The 17,913-nt window shown below is 45.8% G+C and overlaps 1 protein-coding gene across 5 annotated transcripts in view; it reads left to right on the forward strand.

Moving 5' to 3' along the window:
- Window positions 1-17,913, forward strand: part of slc1a2 (solute carrier family 1 member 2) — a 105,176-nt gene that overhangs the window by 74,222 nt on the left and 13,041 nt on the right. For 2 of the 5 annotated variants that reach the window (XM_033039252.1, XM_033039255.1), the window contains exons 2-6: window positions 4,015-4,160; window positions 10,167-10,319; window positions 11,554-11,804; window positions 14,649-14,814; window positions 15,662-15,788. In XM_033039252.1, coding sequence (XP_032895143.1) covers window positions 4,028-4,160; window positions 10,167-10,319; window positions 11,554-11,804; window positions 14,649-14,814; window positions 15,662-15,788 — 830 coding nt within the window. In that variant the 5' untranslated portion in view covers window positions 4,015-4,027. Of the gene's footprint in view, window positions 1-4,014; window positions 4,161-10,166; window positions 10,320-11,553; window positions 11,805-14,648; window positions 14,815-15,661; window positions 15,789-17,913 lie in introns of those variants that run through there. The other 3 variants (XM_033039253.1, XM_033039254.1, XM_033039256.1) reach the window with 2 other exon arrangements.

The raw sequence follows: 17,913 nt of genomic DNA on the forward strand, positions 1-17,913 counted from the left end.
CTGGTTCAGTGAGTCATGGCTGGTGGGCTGGCACTTCAGTCACTTACAGCTGGTGTGCTGGCAGTCCAGTTACTCACAGCTGGTGTGGTGGCAGTTCACTCAGTCACCCCTCCTCCCTTAACCTCCCCACGCTGCTCCTTGCCATTCCCTTCCACACACTCATTCCCTTCCTCACACACACACACACACACACACACACACACACACACACACACACACACACACACACAGACACACACACACACTCACACATACTCACACACACACACTCACACGCACACATACACTCACACACACTCACACGCACACATACACTCACACACACACATACACTCACTCACACTCACAAGCACATACACTCACACACACACACACACACACACATATACACTCACACATACACACACACACACTCATACAGACACACATACATACACACACACACACAAACACATACACATGCGCCACACACACACACACACACACACACACACACACACACACACACACACATATACACTCACGCATACACACACACACACACTCACACACACACACACACACACACACACACACACACACACACACACACACACACACACACACACACACACACACATACACACTCATACAGACACACATGCCACACACACACACACAAACACATGCCACACTCACACACACACACACACACACACACACACACACACACACACATAGCGATATATGGTAGCGATTTTTTCTAAAATCAATATACAGAGCAGACAGGAAGTGGTCAAGGTGACACTGTTAATTATATAGATGGTTGTAACTTTCCTGTGCTTTTCAGAGTCTTTTGAAAACTAAAACCACAAGGAGATTCAGAATCATAGTCAGGGAGACATGAAGCTACACAACAAGGAAAGAGCCTTTTTTCGACATACTTTGTCCATGCCCGTCAAGTTCAAAGTTGGTGTACATCACATCGACTGGTTGTCCTTATGTATTGAATTGGTTGCAGCTCAAAAATTATTATCTTTTCTTTTATCCATGTTGACTCTGCCTGACTCTGCCTGACCCGCTGAGTTACTCCAGCTTTTTGTGTCTTTCTTCGCTTTAATCCAGCATCTGCAGTTCCTTCCTTCACATTGACTCTGTCCAGTCATATTATTACCTTATCAGTCCTTTGCAACCACTTCCTTTGCAAAGGTTTCAAACATTCACCCCACAACTGACATCAGTTAGCTAGTTGAACTTTTCCCTCTCCCTTCTTTCTTAAAAAGGGGGATTGCATTTGTTACCTGCCAATCTATGGGGACTATTATGAATTCTATGGAATTCTGGAGGATAACACCAAAGCATCCACTATCACAGTTACCACCTTTTCCATGATCCAAATGTGCAGATCTGGAGGTCCTGGGGATTTGTTGACTTTCAGTATTTTATTTCGCTAATGGAGTTTGTATCTTCTCCCTGTGACAACGTGGGTTTCCTCCAATATCTTTTATTTCATAAATGCTGATCCACTTTCGCTCCTCATACCTGGTGTTCCCCATTATTCCCACAAGTGCTTCCATGTCTCCTTCCCTGAAGGCAGACAAAATACTCCTTTGTACTTTCTCCTCCCTCAGTCTGTAAGGGACCCACACTAATTTTTTGCTGAGCCTACTCTTTTAAAATATCCATAGGTTTTTCCAGCCTGGCGTTGTGATGGGTGACCTTCATATACTACTTCCTCATTCCTTGCCCTACTACTTCTGAGTTGCCATTATTATCTTCACGACACAGGCTAAATGGCCGCCAGTGATTGGAAGCAATTAGTTTTCATTGCTGTCAGTTCAATGTCTCTGCCCTGTGCAGCTTCCAAATCATTGAGAGCGTCGGACAGGCAGCAATTCAATATACAGGTGCACAACCTTTTATCCGGAGTTCCGGAAACCGAAAAACTCCGAAAACCGGCCATTTTCCCCAGGATGTCGTCTGCACACCAAAGCTCGCGTTTGGCGCCAAACTTGACCCGAAACGACCCACGGTCAACCCAGGTCTGTACCAAAGATCTTATAGCGGAGCTTCGCTATAAGATCTTTGGTCTGTACTACTGTAGCGGCTGCCTCCTCCCCCGAGACCGGGGAGACACTTAAACATCTGTAAATCATTGCTTAAATGTTAGTCAGTTAGTTTGGAGGGCTTTTATGTGAAGGGGGAAACTTTAATTCTTAGTCCCCTACCTGGTCGGAGAGGCGGGGAGCGGGCAATGCCTTACCGGGTCGCCGTGCAGTAAGCTCCGGAGCGCTGTGGCCGCCAACTCCCAGCTGGGGCTGCGGGCGTCCGGCCGCGGGCGGCGCCGGTTGTAGCTCCGACCCCGGCAACTCTACCCCTGGCTGCGCGGCGCTCCAAATCCAGCGCGGCCCGCGGCCGGACGCCCGCAGCCCCAGCTCCGCGATGTTGTGTGTCGGCGGCCACAGCGCTCCGGAGCTTACCGCACGGCGACCCGGTAAGGCATTGCCCGCTCCCCGCTGGTATCCCAGCGCTGCGACGCCGCCGACTCCCAACATTCGCGGAGCTGGGGCCGCGCTGGATTTGGAGCGCCGCGCAGCCAGGGGTAGAGTTGCCGGGGTCGGAGCTCCAACTGGCGCCGCCCGCGGCCGGACGCCCGCAGCCCCCAGCTCCGCGATGTTGGGAGTCGGCGGCCACAGCGCTCCGGAGCTTACTGCACGGCGACCCGGTAAGGCATTGCCCGCTCCCCGCCTCTCCGACCAGGTAGGGGACTAAGAATCAAAGTTTCCCCCTTCACATAAAATCCCTCCAAAATAACTGACTAACATTTAAGCAATGATTTACAATGATTCCCCGGTCTCCGGGGAGGAGGCAGCTGCTCCAGACTTTTCAAGCCGCCCGCGCTACCTACCTAATCTACGCTAAAAATCTTCCATCCGAAAAATTCCGAAATCCGACAAGTGTCTGGTCCCAAGGCGTTCGGATAAAAGGTTGTGCACCTGTAGTCGCATATAAAATAATAGCTCTGGGAAAGGTGCAAGTCTCCCTGATATAATGTTAACCTTAAGGCCATGCCTGGAAGCATAATTGAAGCTTCATTATTAACACATTAATAACACAACAGCAGTGATATTAAAATAATAATGGGTTGGAAATGAGACCTCCCAAAGCAGTTTGCTGGATTCATGACATCCAGCCTCACATTGCACACACAACAAAAGCCAGGTGAACCGTAGGGATACTTAAAAGAAGGAACCGATGACTTTAGATTTTAGAGATACAGCGTGGAAAAAAAGCCGTCTGACCCACCGAGTCCGTGCCGGCCAGCAATCACACCATTTTCTAGCACTATCCTATACACTAGGGATAATTCACAGAAGCCAATCAATCCACAAACCTTTATGTCTTCGGGAGAAAACCGGGGAAAACCCACGAGGTCACAGGGAGAATGTACAAACTCCATGCAGGCAGCACCCGTAGTCAGGATTGAACCCGGCTGCCTGGCGCTGTAAGCCAGCAACTCTACTGCTGCGCCACCGTGCTGTGGTGGTTTTGCGGAGCTGGTTCTCAGGCTTGATCTCTCGGCCTGTGGCTGTCCGCGGGGTGAGTAGTCAATGTGTGGTCAAGGAGATTCTCAGAAATGTGGGTAGGTTTGGTTGCATATGATCGCACAGTTCTACAACTCGCTACTTGAAAGGATGGAGGGTGGTAGAGGGAGGAACTTTCACCGCAGTTACAAAGAACCCTGATGTGTATTTGGAGAACTGTGATCAACTTGCTGGAAGCTGGAATGAACTTGGCCAATTCTTTCTCAATTGGCCCAGATACAATGATAAAGTTGCAGCAAGTAGGTATTTCATTGTTCTAATCTCGATGCAGGTGACAAATAAATAATCTAGACTCTGACTTGACCTTCCACGATTCTCAGATAACACTCACACCCAAGCTAGGAGCAGTAGGAGGCCACTCAGCCACTTGAGCTTATTCAACCAAGGCTGAGCATGCGATTGTGACCACGTTGCTGTTTTGTTTCCCAAGCAGCTCTGCCAGGATGTCCAAGCTAGTGGAGGTGAGGATGGAAGAATGTAACCTGACGACTGAGAAGCCTCCGATCAAGGTGCCCATCTGGAAACGGCTGGGGAGGAACCTGAGGAAGAACCTGCTACTGTCTCTCACGGTGTTTGGTGAGTCAACTCCCACCACCCGACCAGGGGCAGGCATGGAGAGAATAAAACCTCAAACAAGTGCTGGCAGTAACACAGCAAGAATATGATGTGTCTGCTGCTGCACATTTCCAACGGTTTTCTATATTTAGATTCTCTGCACCTAAGGTGTCTTTGGAGCAGGATTTCATGGCAGATGAGGAGAAGGGGTGGGTTGTCTTGGTGTACTGAAGATGATTCTACAATTAAGGAGACAGGCAACATCCTTTGCAAAGAAAAGGATGAGTCCCATGTAACAATGTACATGCTAGGGTGCAGAAGATCACTGTGGAAATACATTGGAGAGGTAGTGGGAGAGGCTCTGGTTCACATTGGGCATAATAACATTGGGAAGAGTAACAAATGATCATATTTGGGCAGGATAAGCCTCGAGGAGTTAAACCAAAAATAGGGCCTTAGTGGTTATTATATATATATATATTTTTTTTTCTTTTCTTTTTTTTGTTTATTTTATTAGAAGTTAATACAGTACAAAACAGTACAGTGCAACCTAATTTTAGGTGCCAACTATGTCATGCCGTAATCCATTCTATGTACAACCTCTAGTTTTATGTTATGAGAAGGAAGGAAGCAAGACAAGAAAAAGAAAACAATAGAAAGGGGAAAAAGTGGAAAAATAGATGGTAGAGAGTAGAAAAACGTGAAGTGTGTATATAAAAAAAAAAAATAAATAAAAAAGAAAAAGTGGAAAGTAGAAATAGAAGAGAAGGCCCCTTAAAAGAGAATTTTTCAAATCTATATTCGGAGATGTAGATCTATCCACGTCATGAACTGAAATCAGCAATCCTTATGGTACCGCTGCATCACATGATTCCAAAAAATCGATGAGAGGAGACCAACTCCTTAAGAATTGGTCATATTTATCTATTAGTCGGAGTCTCATTTCTTCAAGGCGTGCTATGTCCATCATATTCCTAATCCACATTTTAACAGTTGGTATGGTTGTATTTTTCCAAAATTTAAGTATCAATTTCTTTCCAATTATTAACCCATAATTAAAAAAAACATTTTGGTCTTTATATTTTGTTTTTAACTTCACGTATTTGCATTAGAATATTGGAAGATGGAATGGAGAAAGTTTTTAAGAATCCTGTTCTATTATGTATGCCAACCAGCGATCCTCACACCCACTTATAGGGCACACTTTGACTCCAAGACACCAGGTCCATCTACAACATTCTGTTTGTTGTTTGAACAACATTTAAAAGGCATTTGGGCAGGTACACGGGTAGGAAAGGTTTAGAGGGATACGGGCCAAACGTGGGCATGTGAGACTATTGTAGATGGGGCATGTTGGATGGCATGGGCAAGTTGAGCCAAAGGTCCTGTTCCCTTGCTCTATGACAACCTCCTCCTGAGGGGTTAGAACCAGGGGGTCTTTTCCACTCACACCATCGTTTGACCCTCTCCGCTGTATCAAGGTAGGCATGTTGCAAATTCACTTGATATGATCATTCACGCTCCTATTTTGTCATGCTCATTATATTTTTCCCTTGGGCTACTTCTAGTTCAACGCCAAATGTTGTACAAAAGTAATGCCTTGCACCAAGCTATGTTGAGCCATAGTCATAGAGATCTTGCAACACATGGTATGGAAACAGGCCATTTGACCCACAATGTCCTCGCTCACTATCAATCACACTCACATTATTCCCATTTAAAAATTCTCAGGTCCAGCCTCCTGACCTAATGGAGGGGGTGTGGCATAGGTTCTGGCTCTGGAAGGTATATTCTCTAAGGAGAGATTAAGCAGGTTGGGACTATGCTCGCTGAAGTTTAGAAGAATGAGAAGAGCACTCATTGAAGCAGACAAACACTATTAGGTTGACTGGGCAGACGTGGGAATGGCCATTCCGCCTGGATGCAGTGTCTAGAACCGGGGGGTGGTCGCAGTCTCACAGTGAGTGTTCAACCATTCTGGACGGACAGGAGAAGAAGGCTCTTCACCAGCAGGAGGTGAATATTTGGAATTCCCAATCCAAAAGGCTATGGAGTCACCAGGCACAGTATGGCAATTGATAAGAGTTTGGGATGTGAACAGATGTCCGAGGTTATGGGGAGAAGGCAGGAGAATGGGGTTAGGAGGGAGAGATAGATCAGCCATGATTGAATGGCGGAGTAGACTTGATGAGCCGAATGGCCAAATTCTGCTCCTATCACTTACGACTTTATGACCTTATAAAGGAGTCCTGGGATGTGAAGTTAGAGCAAGGTAATTACACTGAGATAAAAAGCATAATATTTTCGAACGAGAGGCAGGTGTGAGGTGCTATAAGGCCTGCTCCTCGTTCTATTTCTTCTCATTTCCTTGTCCTTAACACATGTGGGTTTTGTTACAATGAGAATCCATGACATCCAAAGTCACAGGGCACGATCTCCCTGCCTTCGCCCCAAGGCCAGGACTCATTTGGAAGTCCGGTCTTTCTGAGATTCCCCGACAATACTCTGGGAATCCACCTCTGGGAATAATCTGGGAATTCACTTTTGGGAAGACTTTGGGAATACGCCTTGCAGCCAATACACAGTAAGGAAAAGAACATTTGGTTTAGTTTAAGTTTAGTTTAGTTGAAAGATACTGCATGGAACCAGGCCGTTCGGCCCTCCGGGTCCATGCCGACCATCGATCACTCATTCACACTCGTTCTATGTTCTCCCACTTTCCCATCTACTCCCTACACATTAGAGGCAATTTACTGAGGTCAATTAATCTACAAACCCGCATGTCTTTGCGATGTGGGAAGAAACTGGAACATCTGGTGAAAATTCACGAGGTCACATGGAGAATGTGTAAACTCCACACTGTCAGCACCCAAGGTCAGGTTTGAACCTGAGTCTTTACCTGTGTCACTGTGCCACCCATAAAGTGATCTTCTCCCAATGCAGAACAAGCCTTTGACAACAGGTGTAAGCCCCCTTTGATTTTCATGAGGATTGTAGGATTTAGGAATGTAAAACAAAGAGGAAGATATGTTACTTCTATCAATTATTTTACCTTATTTAATATTTTTAGTTTATTTCCTTTATTTAAAGTTTAAAAATTTACATAAATGTAATAGTTTTTAAATGTCGCTGAATGCTTGCTGAAGTATTTCTTCACTCCACAGCTGAACTAGAACAAGACTAGTCCTTTTGATTCCCTGTCCATCCTTACACTAAATTAGAACAAATTTGATCTGTATTTTAACAAATTTCTTGTATTGGAAAGTAAGCCAATTTGAAAGCCTTAATGATGCAAACATGAATGGCATCGATGACATGTACCAAGTACCTGTCCAAATGTTTGTAAATGTTGTACGTTGATCTCTCTCCACTACCTCCTCTGGCAGCTTGTCTGAAGAAGGGTCTCAACCTGAAATGGGGATGATCAGCCATGATTGGGGATGATCAGCCATGATCACATTGAATGGCGGTGCTGGCTCGAAGGGCTGAATGGCCTACTCCTGCACCTATTGTCTATTGAAATGTCACCCATTCCTTCTCTCCAGAGATGCTGCCTGTCCCGCTGAGTTACTCCAGCTTTTTGTGTCTATCTTCGGTTTAAACCAGCATCTGCAGTTCCTTCCTATCCACTACTCTGTGTGTGCAGATTTTGCCCTTCTGATCTCTCTTAAATTTCTCTCACCTTAAACCCTTGTCCTCTAGTTTCAGATACCCTTGCCCTGGGAAAAAAGACTATCTATACTATCTCAGCCCCTCATAATTTGATAAACCTCTTTTATTTTTCCGGTCACCCATCAGCCTCTTACTTCATACTGACAATAATCCTCGCCTGCCCAATGTTCCTTGTAACGGAAGCCCCCCTCTTCAGACAACATCTTGGTGAATCCATTCTGCTCTTTATCTAATACTAATACATCCTTCCTGTGACATATTTTGACCTGCGGGCAGTAATAGTCCTCTGGACCCGTCTTTTGAAATGTGTTAACACTTATAAAAACACAACTCACATTTTATTCCCCTGTCATTTGCATTTGAAGTATCAATTCAGCTGATTTCAATTTACATCAATAAAATGAGCACTGATGTGTGGAGATGTTACCCCTGTAATTATTCTTTGGATGGAACAAATTAGGAAGAGAAAGGTCAGAATGAAGCTGTTAATTGTGTTTCTTGTATATTAAAAAAAAAATGAAACATGGGTTTAATTGAAGAGCTACTGATGGATCTATGTAAGTCTATACTTTCTTAAAATTAATTCATGGGATCTTTGAGCTTCTCTGGCTAGACCGACATTTATACCTTGGCTCTATATTGCCTTTGAGGAAGGGGTGTTGAACTGTTAGACTTTCAAGAACCAGCATGGACACAGGCCCTTTGGCCCACTGGGTCCGCGCCTGCCAGTGATCACCCCATACACTAGCACTATCCTACACACTAGGGACAATTAACAATTTTTCATCAAAGCCAATTATCCTACAAACCTGTATGCCTTTGGAGCGTGGGAGGAAACTGGAGCACCCGGAGAAAACTGGGAGAACGTACAAACTGGGTACAGACGGAACCCGTATTCAGGATCGAACCCGGGTCTCTGCGTTGTAAAGCAGCAACTGTGCCACCTGAACAACACATTGAACTGCTGCAGTCCTTCTGGTGAAGGGGCGGTTGGGGAGAGAGTTCCAAGACTTGGGCCGAGTGATGAAGAAGGGCCAGCGTCATATTTCCAAGTCGGGATGGTGTGGGATTTGCAGGTGGTGACGTTTCCATACTCCTACCCATGTATTTCTTGGTGGTAGAGGTCACAGGTCTGCGGAGGATGGAGAGGGAGAGTGTTGTCACAGGCTCACTGAGTTGTTGCAGTACATCCCATCAATAGGACACTCTGCAGTTATAGAATGCTAGTGGTGGAGAGTATAAATGGGCGATGTGTTGGGTGCTATATTCCGGACTGTGAAAAGCTGCTTGAGGAGCTGCATTGATCCTGGCAAGTGGAGATAACTCTTGTCATTTTTTGAACGGTGCCTTGTTGGTGGTGACAAAGATCTGGATGTCTTGCGGTAAGTCTCTCAACGCAAGGGTCCTCGAGCAGTGAAACTCAATGCAGGGTACGCAGCCTCTGCCCTGCTCTGGTAGCCCAGTTAATTCACAGAATCAACAAATGTCATGGTGATCTAAGGAACATGTCAGGATACTTCGCAGTGTTTGGGATTATGGCTGTTTATTTCAGCTTTCTTCCACATTGTGATCCCTTGGATGCAGAGCATTTCCATTGCAATGTTGAAACAGAATCAAATCCCACCCAGATGCCCATGCCAGTCCAATTCTCCAGTATCTCCTAACGGCCGTCATCTTCAGGGGTACACAGTCTTGTGGGGCTCCTTTTTCATTGAGCCTTCTGTAACTCGGCCCTCTCCTCTAGAACTCCCTCACCATAACCTGAGGCCCAGCACGTTGCCTTTCTCTTCCAAACTCTTCCTCCACTGTGCTTCTCTCGACATTTCCCTCATCGACGGGTTGCCTTGGGTGGCTTTTGTGTGAAGTGATTGTGGGCTGACATAGAAACATATAAAATAGGTGCAGGTGTAGGCCATTTGACCCTTCGAGCCAGCACCACCATTCAATATGATCATGGCTGATTATCCAAAATCAATACCCTGTTCCTGCTTTCTCCCTATATCTCTTGATTCCGTTAGCCCTAAGAACTATATCTAACTCTTTGTTGAAAACATCCAGTGAATTGGCCTCCACTGCCTTCTGTGGCAGAGAATACCACAGATTTACAACTCTGGGTGAAAAAAAATGTCCTCATCTCAGTCCTAAATGGCCTAGCCCTGATTCTTAAGCTGTGACCCCCTGGTTCTGGACTCACCCAACATTGGGACCATTTTTCCTGCATCTAGCCTGTCCAATCCCTTAAGAATTTTATGTTTCTATACAATACCCTCTCATCCTTCTAAATTACAGTGAATATCAGCCCAGTCCACCCATTCTTTTATCATATGTCATGACCTCCCATTCTCCTCCCCACAGGTGTGATATTCGGTGCGTTCGCTGGAGGACTGCTGAGATATGCAGGCCGCATACACCCCGACATCGTCATGATCATAGCCTTCCCGGGAGACATCCTCATGCGGATGCTGAAGATGCTCATTCTCCCTTTAATCGTCTCCAGTTTAATCACAGGTGAGAAGTTGCGGCGGCCTCCCTGGGCAAGCGCGCAGCCTGCAAACCACCGAGAGCACGCCACGTGAAACATGGCAAGGGCCGCTCCAATCAAGCCCAACCAAATATATGTCAGGACAAGCGGAAATGCCTGTTTGAAAAAAGACTCCTTGGGCTTTCCCAATGGGACCACAAAGGGCCAAAGCAAGGTCTTGCTGAAACGTATAGATCACATGGACAGATTCCTGCTGGAATCTCACCAGTGTTGGGCACCATACTTTGTGGGGGGGGGGGGGGGGGGGGGGGGGGTTGCAGGTGGTTGCCAGAGGTTGCAGGTGGTTGCTGGAGGTTGCAGGGAGTGGAAGGTTAGACCTTGCAGGTGGTTGCCAGAGGTTGCAGGTGGTTGCTGGAGGTTGCAGGGAGTTGCTGGAGGTTGCAGGGAGTGGAAGGTAAGACCTTGCAGGTGGTTGCCGGAGGTTACAGGTGGTTGCCGGTGCCTCCGGCAACCACCTTCAACTAGCATCGCAACCGGCTTCGACTAAAAAATTACCGATTTTTAAAACGGCAACCTATTTTTAGTCGTGGCCGGTTTTGAATTTTTTGAAATAATCGCCGGAACATAGAAGAAACGAAAACCACTTTCGACCATTAGGGAGACTGACAAAAACCTCCGGGAACCTCCGGGAACCGCACGGAAACCTTGGGTGGGGCACAAAGTCTCCAGAGGTTTCCCTTCAGTGGGACAGGGTCATAAGGCAGCAACCCTGCCGGTACACCACTGTGCCACCTCAGACACGTACGTCTTAATTTACCCCTACCCACACAATGTGCTCCTTTAGCTGAGTGACACAAGAGTAATTCAGCATGCAGGCATCAGCCCCTAAGTTTCACTAATCCTTTATTATTCTACTTTATTCTCCCTACTTTCCTAATGACTTACCCCAGATTCTACCCCTCACCAACACACATAGGGCAAGTTAAAGTGCCACTTAACTTGAATGCACGTCCTTGGGATGTGAGAGGAAATGAGAGCATCCTGCAGGAAACTCCGTGGTCACAGGGAGGATGTGTAAAGTCCACACGGGTAGTGATCGAGGTCAGGATTGAACCTGGGTTGCTGGCCCCTTGCGCTCTCTGCAGTTGTATCCTTACAAATAAATCTTGACGGACAACTGGAACACAAGACAATAAATATATCAGTGGTCCTCCAGTATTAATGTGTTCTTTCAAAGATGTGTTTTTCACCATTCACGAGGTCTGTCTGGTCTCGATGCGAAGGCCAGTGGGCGGCTGGGCACCAGAGCCATGGTCTATTACATGACCACCACCATCATTGCCGCTGTGCTCGGCGTGATCCTCGTCCTGGCTATTCACCCCGGAGATCCTGCACTGAAGATTCAGCTTGGGGAAGGGAAGAAGAACGATGAGGTCTCCAGCTTGGATGCCTTCCTGGATCTCATCCGGAACCTCTTTCCCGAAAACCTGGTCCAAGCCTGTTTTCAACAGGTAAGAAACTGGTGACTTGTTTTCAAAAGTTTAAAAAAGTCTCAACAGTTCAGGTAGTGGACGCGGAGCAAGAAACAGAGTTAACGTTTCAGGCTGATGACAAGGAAAATAAGAGGTGAAGATTCAAGTGGGTGCCAATGACAGGGTTGAAACTGTGAGGAATTGAATAACTCGCGGTGGAATGCAGGTTGGGAGAGATTGTGAAAACTTGTTAATCACCATTGAGTTAGACAGCGCTTTCAGAAAGGAGGTGAGGAGGAACATCTTTAGTCAGAGGGTAGCAATCTGTGGAACTCATCGCCACAGAGGGCTGTGGAGGCCAAGTCAGCAGAGATAGACAAATTCTTGATTAGAACGGGTGTCAAGGGTTATGGGGAGAAGGCGGGAAAATGGGATTAGGAGGCAGAGATTGAATGGCAGAGAAGACGCAATGGGCCGAATGGCCTAATTCTACTCCTATAACATGAACTTGACCTGTTTGGAGGAGATGCAAATCATTCTTAGATCATTTATTTTGTTAGATTATAGGTTTAGTATGTTCCTTGCAATGGAAGAGTATGCTGGCTCTAGGAGTAGAATGGAGAAATCTCCAAGTCAGGAGACGTCTAGTGAGGAAAGAGGCAGCTTGTAACATTCTGGTGTCTGCAGGGATTTGTGTAGGAAGGAACTGCAGATGCTATGCCAAACATTTTAACTATCTCATTCCCATACGGACCTTTCAGTCCTGGGCCTCCTCCACTGTCATAGTGAGGCCACACATAAAATGGAGTAAGAGCACCTCATATTTTCTTGGGCAGCTTACAACCCAGCAGTATGAGTTTTGGTTTCTCTAATTGCAAGTAACTCCTGCATTCCCTTCCCTCCCCTCTCTCCTCCCCTCCCCCACTACAGTCGTCCTACAGGTTCCACAATGTTCACATCCTTGTATCCCTCTTGTTAGCAAATCTTCCCCAGCCAACAATGGGCCATTATGGACTCCACCCTTCCTGAGGTCATCAGTTGCCAGTCCTGATTTGTTCTGGTTTTTCCCACCTCCAGCTCCCCCCACCCCCCCTCCCCCTCCCACAGACCCAAAACATCATCTATTCCTTGATGCTGCAGAGATGCTGCCTGACCTGCTCAGTTACTCCAGTATTTTGTGTCTATCTTTGTTGTTAGACTTTGCTTTGATTCTGATGTCATGCTATGATGTAGATGGGAAGTTACTTAATAAAGGACTGGTACAGTGGTGCAGATGGTCGAGCTGCTGCCTCACAGCTCCAGTGATAATGGTTCAATCCTGACCTCTGTGTGGAGTTTGCACATTCTCCCTGTGACCACATGGGTTTCCCTTGAGTGCCCCAGTTTCCTCCCACATCCTAAAGATCTGCAGGTGGGCAGGACAATTAGCCTCTGTAAATTGTCCCGAGTGGTGGAATGGGGATTGGAATATGGGGAGAGTAAAAGAGATTAGTGTTGGATTAGTGTAGGCAGGAGTTCGATGACATTAAAATACATTTGGGCAGGTACCTGGATAGGAAAGGTTTAGAATGATATGCGTCAAACACAGGCAGGTGGGACTAGTGTAGATGGGACATCTTGGTCAGGGTGGAGAAGTTGGGTCAAAGTTTTCATGCTGCACAAATTTATGGCTCTTGGGAAAACTCTGTATAGTATGTAAGCAGACCATGCAGATCCTGAAACAAATGCTAGAGACGCTGGTAATGTGGTGCTGAACTTCCCACTGCAACACCTAGATCTGGTGAGAGCAGAGCTGTACCGAGCAGCTGATTGAAACGAACTGCCAGGCCTTCTTTTCTCAGACCGAGGATCTTTCTCCCTACACTCACCCAGACTGCAAACTACCATCCTCTTTTCTAAAGTAGCACTGAAACCTGGTTCACAGTGCCTTGACAGTAAGTTGATTCACACAAACCCCATAGGCAGATTAGTATTGGGGCTAAAGTGGGTAAAATAGGTATCCAGGTTGCAAGACTGTTGAAGATTCAAGGATGATTTAATGTGATATTTAAAATGATAAAGGAATGCTTGCCTGCATCAATCTGGGCATTGAATATAAGTCAGGAAGTCATGTTGCAATTGTCTAGGACTTGGTTAGGCTGCATTTGGAGTATTCTGTGCAGTTCCGGTTTCCCCATAACAGAAAGAATTTGGAGGCTTTTTCCACACATTATCTCTAAAACTAAGGCTAAAGGTGAAGTGCCACAACGTGGCTGGGGCCCAGCTTCTTACTATTTATATTAATGATATGGATAAGCTGTATCTATATAAGCTATGCAACAGATAGGGCAATGGGGAAGATACAGTACAGAGTGCAGAATATAGTTTTATATTGTTGCACATCAGTTCCATAAACTAAGTCCAATGTCCTCAATTGGGTAGTGGTGAATCGTACCCTACCCTAGCTTATGGAAGGAGCATTCAGAAGGCCGATAACACAGAGGAAGAAGCTGTGCCGGAGTCTAGTGGCATGTGGTTTCAAGCTACTGTGGCTTCTGCCAGACGGTCGTCTCCCTTAACAACCAGTGACGGCAGCATGTTTAAAGATATTTAAGGCAGACGTAAATAGATTCTTAATAAACAAGAGGGGTTAAAAGTTATTGGGGACAGGTAGATATGCAGAGTTGTGTCATATCTTCGAGAATGGTGGAATAAGCAAGAGGGAATGCTACTCCCATATCATATATTTGTAAATGTGTACGTTTATAACCTGAAATCCTCTATTTCTGAACAAATCCCTGAACCTAGAGCGATGAAATGGAATCTTGAACCTCTTAGCTCCAGGATGTTTATGATCGGGTGCATGGTTGATTAATTGTCCTCTAACTGTGTCCCTGCCAATAGATACAAACAGTCACCAGTAAAGTGGAGAATCCTTCTGAGGATCAGAACATTACCAACGTCTCGGCGATCATGATGGAAGTTGTGAATGAGACCCTTGGAGAACCGGATGGACCTAGCTACACGATCACAAAGAGCTTACAGTACAAAAATGGGATGAACGTGTTGGGTAAGGTCATGTCAACATTCATGCTTCTGTATCTCATGACGGGCCAGAGATTATAGATGGGAGGATATTCATCTTATTCTGCAGCCGCCTGGGCAGGCTAGCACCCTGGTTATTGTCCATGGGCCCTCATAGCATTGTCCAGTCTAGGTCATGTACCACACACAGAGCAACAGGGAGACATCAGCATTGTTATTATTGCTGCTCATACAGGCACACGTGGAGATAGAGATGCTCATGTATTCCTGAGGTAGCAACAGCGAGAGATAGACAGACATAAATACGCCTATTTGAGTGTGGAGGGAGAATATTAGGGACATGAGAACATTACAAACTTTTGTGTTGGGAAGGAATCTGACTCGTTCACTAGAAGGGATATTTTAGGCGATCCTTTTGCTTTTGCGGCCTGTTTCCATGTTGTATTGACTGTCCTGTTGTCCTCCCTCTGAATCTTTCCCTGTCAGTCTTGGCAATTTTGTGTCCACCAATGCTCGGCTCCACTGTTGTATAGTGGTGGTCCTGAGTATTATGGATTTTAATTCTTTTGCAAGGACTGTCTCTCCCCTTCCTTCCTAAACTCTCTATTTCTGTCTTCACTGTAGTCGTTGGTGGCGTTCTGTGAAACCTTCTCCTTGATCCACCTTTCGTTCATATTCCTGCACCTCTCCTGTGCGATTCACGTTTGTGTTTGATCTCGCTCCTGTGAAGCATTGTGGCATGTTTCCTGACACTGAAGGTGCTGTGTGAATGGTGTTATTGAGATTGGCGATGTGTGCAGGGAACGAGATTGGGAATATCTATCTATCTATCTATCTATCTATGACTTGCTCACACTTGCACAATATTACAGGTGTGATTGGCTTCTTCATTGCTTTTGGCATTGCCATGGGCAAAATGGGGGAGAGGGCGCAGCTAATGGTGGAATTCTTCAACATCCTCAACGAGATCATCATGAAGCTGGTGATAATGATCATGTGGTAAGAGCTGTGAGATCATTCACTGTTTATACACCCGTTCAGTCTACAATTCCCCCATACGGACTTGCTCTTCCCCCCTCTGAAATCAAGGTGCGTTCGTGGCTGGGTGGATTTGCAGAGAAGATAAGCACAAAATGCTGGAGTAACTCAGCGGGTCACGCAGCATGTCTGGAGAAAAGGAATAGATGACGTTTCGGGTTCTCCAGAGACGCTGCCTGGCCCACTGAGTTACTCCACCATTTTGTGTCTATCTTCGGTGTTACCAGCTACTGCAGTTCCTCCTGATGCATTTAAAGAGATATTCGCTTTCCTTTCCTCATTAACAACCAAGCTGTACCAGTGGGTTAAGTGATTTGTGGCATTCGTTGTCCGCCAAATAGAGAATCCACAGCCTAAATCCACGGCATCTAGTTAGTTTAACAGTGGACCTTTCACTTATTAATCCATCAAGGAGATCAGGAAAATCTCTAATTGGAGAACCATGACATAGAACCATGGAATAGATGAGGTGAGCAACACAAGGACTTCTAAAGGGAGGATAAGTCAGTAAATGAGGGAGAGTTGATGGGGTTTTAAGGTGGGAGATGACCATCAGCACAAGGCAGTGGAGTGGAGTCATCATTTTCCCTATGACATCGCAGAAGAGCATTTGGCCCATCGATTTTGTGCCGGCCCACAGACCAATACCATTCCCCCATTAATTTACTTTGTAATCTATTCTCCTCACATGCGGTCCTGTTGTGTAAATTAGACATAAATGTCACCCGTATAACGAATATCGAAGGCAGAAACCAGCAGCATTTTGCACAAACAGTATTGTGAGCATCTTAAATGCCTTACCCCACCAATGCTGAAGAGTCTTATCGCCCAAAAGTACTTAGCAAAACTGAAATTGGTAGATGCTTATGGTGAGGATACATGGAGCAAGTTGGATGAAGGGAAGCAAGATCCCCATTAAACCTTAACCTCACTGAATGGCTAAGGAAATCTATGATCCTCCTCATGTTACTGTGTTGTTAACCATTCCAAATCAGTGCATTGTGTGCAAATAAACCATTAGTCATTGGTCAACCATTGGTATCGAGGTTGACTCTGTTGCTCACAATGTCCTTTACAAATCCTAACTCATATCGTCTATAGACTGACCTTAGTGACTGTTGCAAGTCCACCCATGCTCAGTATGAACCAAGGTCTGTGTACTGACCAAAAAGCTATTACAGTCCCTGGGTGACTGAAATAATTGCCATCATGTCACCTCTCTTTGGATACCAGAAGAATGCTCCAACTGCTAAATCAGGCATTAGAAGTAGATGGCACAACTTAGGGGAGAATCAACATAGCAGATTTGATGATATGAAACATGAATCATCCTACCACAACCAGAGAACAGTGCTGAACTACTATCTACCACTCTGGTGACCCTCGGACTATCCTTGATTGGGCTTTGCTGGCTTTACCTTGCGCTATATGTTATTCCCCTTATCATGTATCTATACTGTAAATGGATCAATTGTAATCATGTGTTGTCTTTCTGCTGACTGGTTAGCAGGCAACAAAAGCTTTTCACTGTGCCTCGTACACATAACAATAAACTAAACTGATTTAATTTTCATCACGGAAGAAGGAGGTTTACTTTAGAATTTAGTGATACAGCGTGGAAATAGGCTCTGTGTCCCACCGAGTCCGTGGGTGACCAGCGATCACTCTGTAAACTAACGCCTCCCTACACACAAGGGACAATTTACAATTGTTTTACCTAAGCCAATTAACCTACATCAGCACCCTAGGTCAGATCGAACCCGGGTCTCTGGCACTGGAAGGCAACAACTCTGCCACCCCAAAGATAGACAATAGACAATAAGTGCAGGAGTAGGCCATTCAACCTTTCGAGCCAGCACCGCCATTCAATGTGATCATGGCTGATCATCCCCAATCAGTACCCCGTTCCTGCCTTCTCCCCATATCCCCTGACTCTGCTATTTTTAAGAGCCCTATCTAGATCTCTCTTGAACGTATCCAGAGAACCGGCCTCCACCGCCCTCTGAGGCAGAGAATTCCACAGACTCACAACTCTCTGTGTGAAATAGATGGTTTAACTAGCAAAGCATGTCTCTCTTTCTCCCTC

The sequence above is a fragment of the Amblyraja radiata genome, chromosome 20 (genome assembly GCF_010909765.2).
Source record: "Amblyraja radiata isolate CabotCenter1 chromosome 20, sAmbRad1.1.pri, whole genome shotgun sequence".
In the NCBI taxonomy this organism is placed as follows: Eukaryota; Metazoa; Chordata; class Chondrichthyes; order Rajiformes; family Rajidae; genus Amblyraja; species Amblyraja radiata.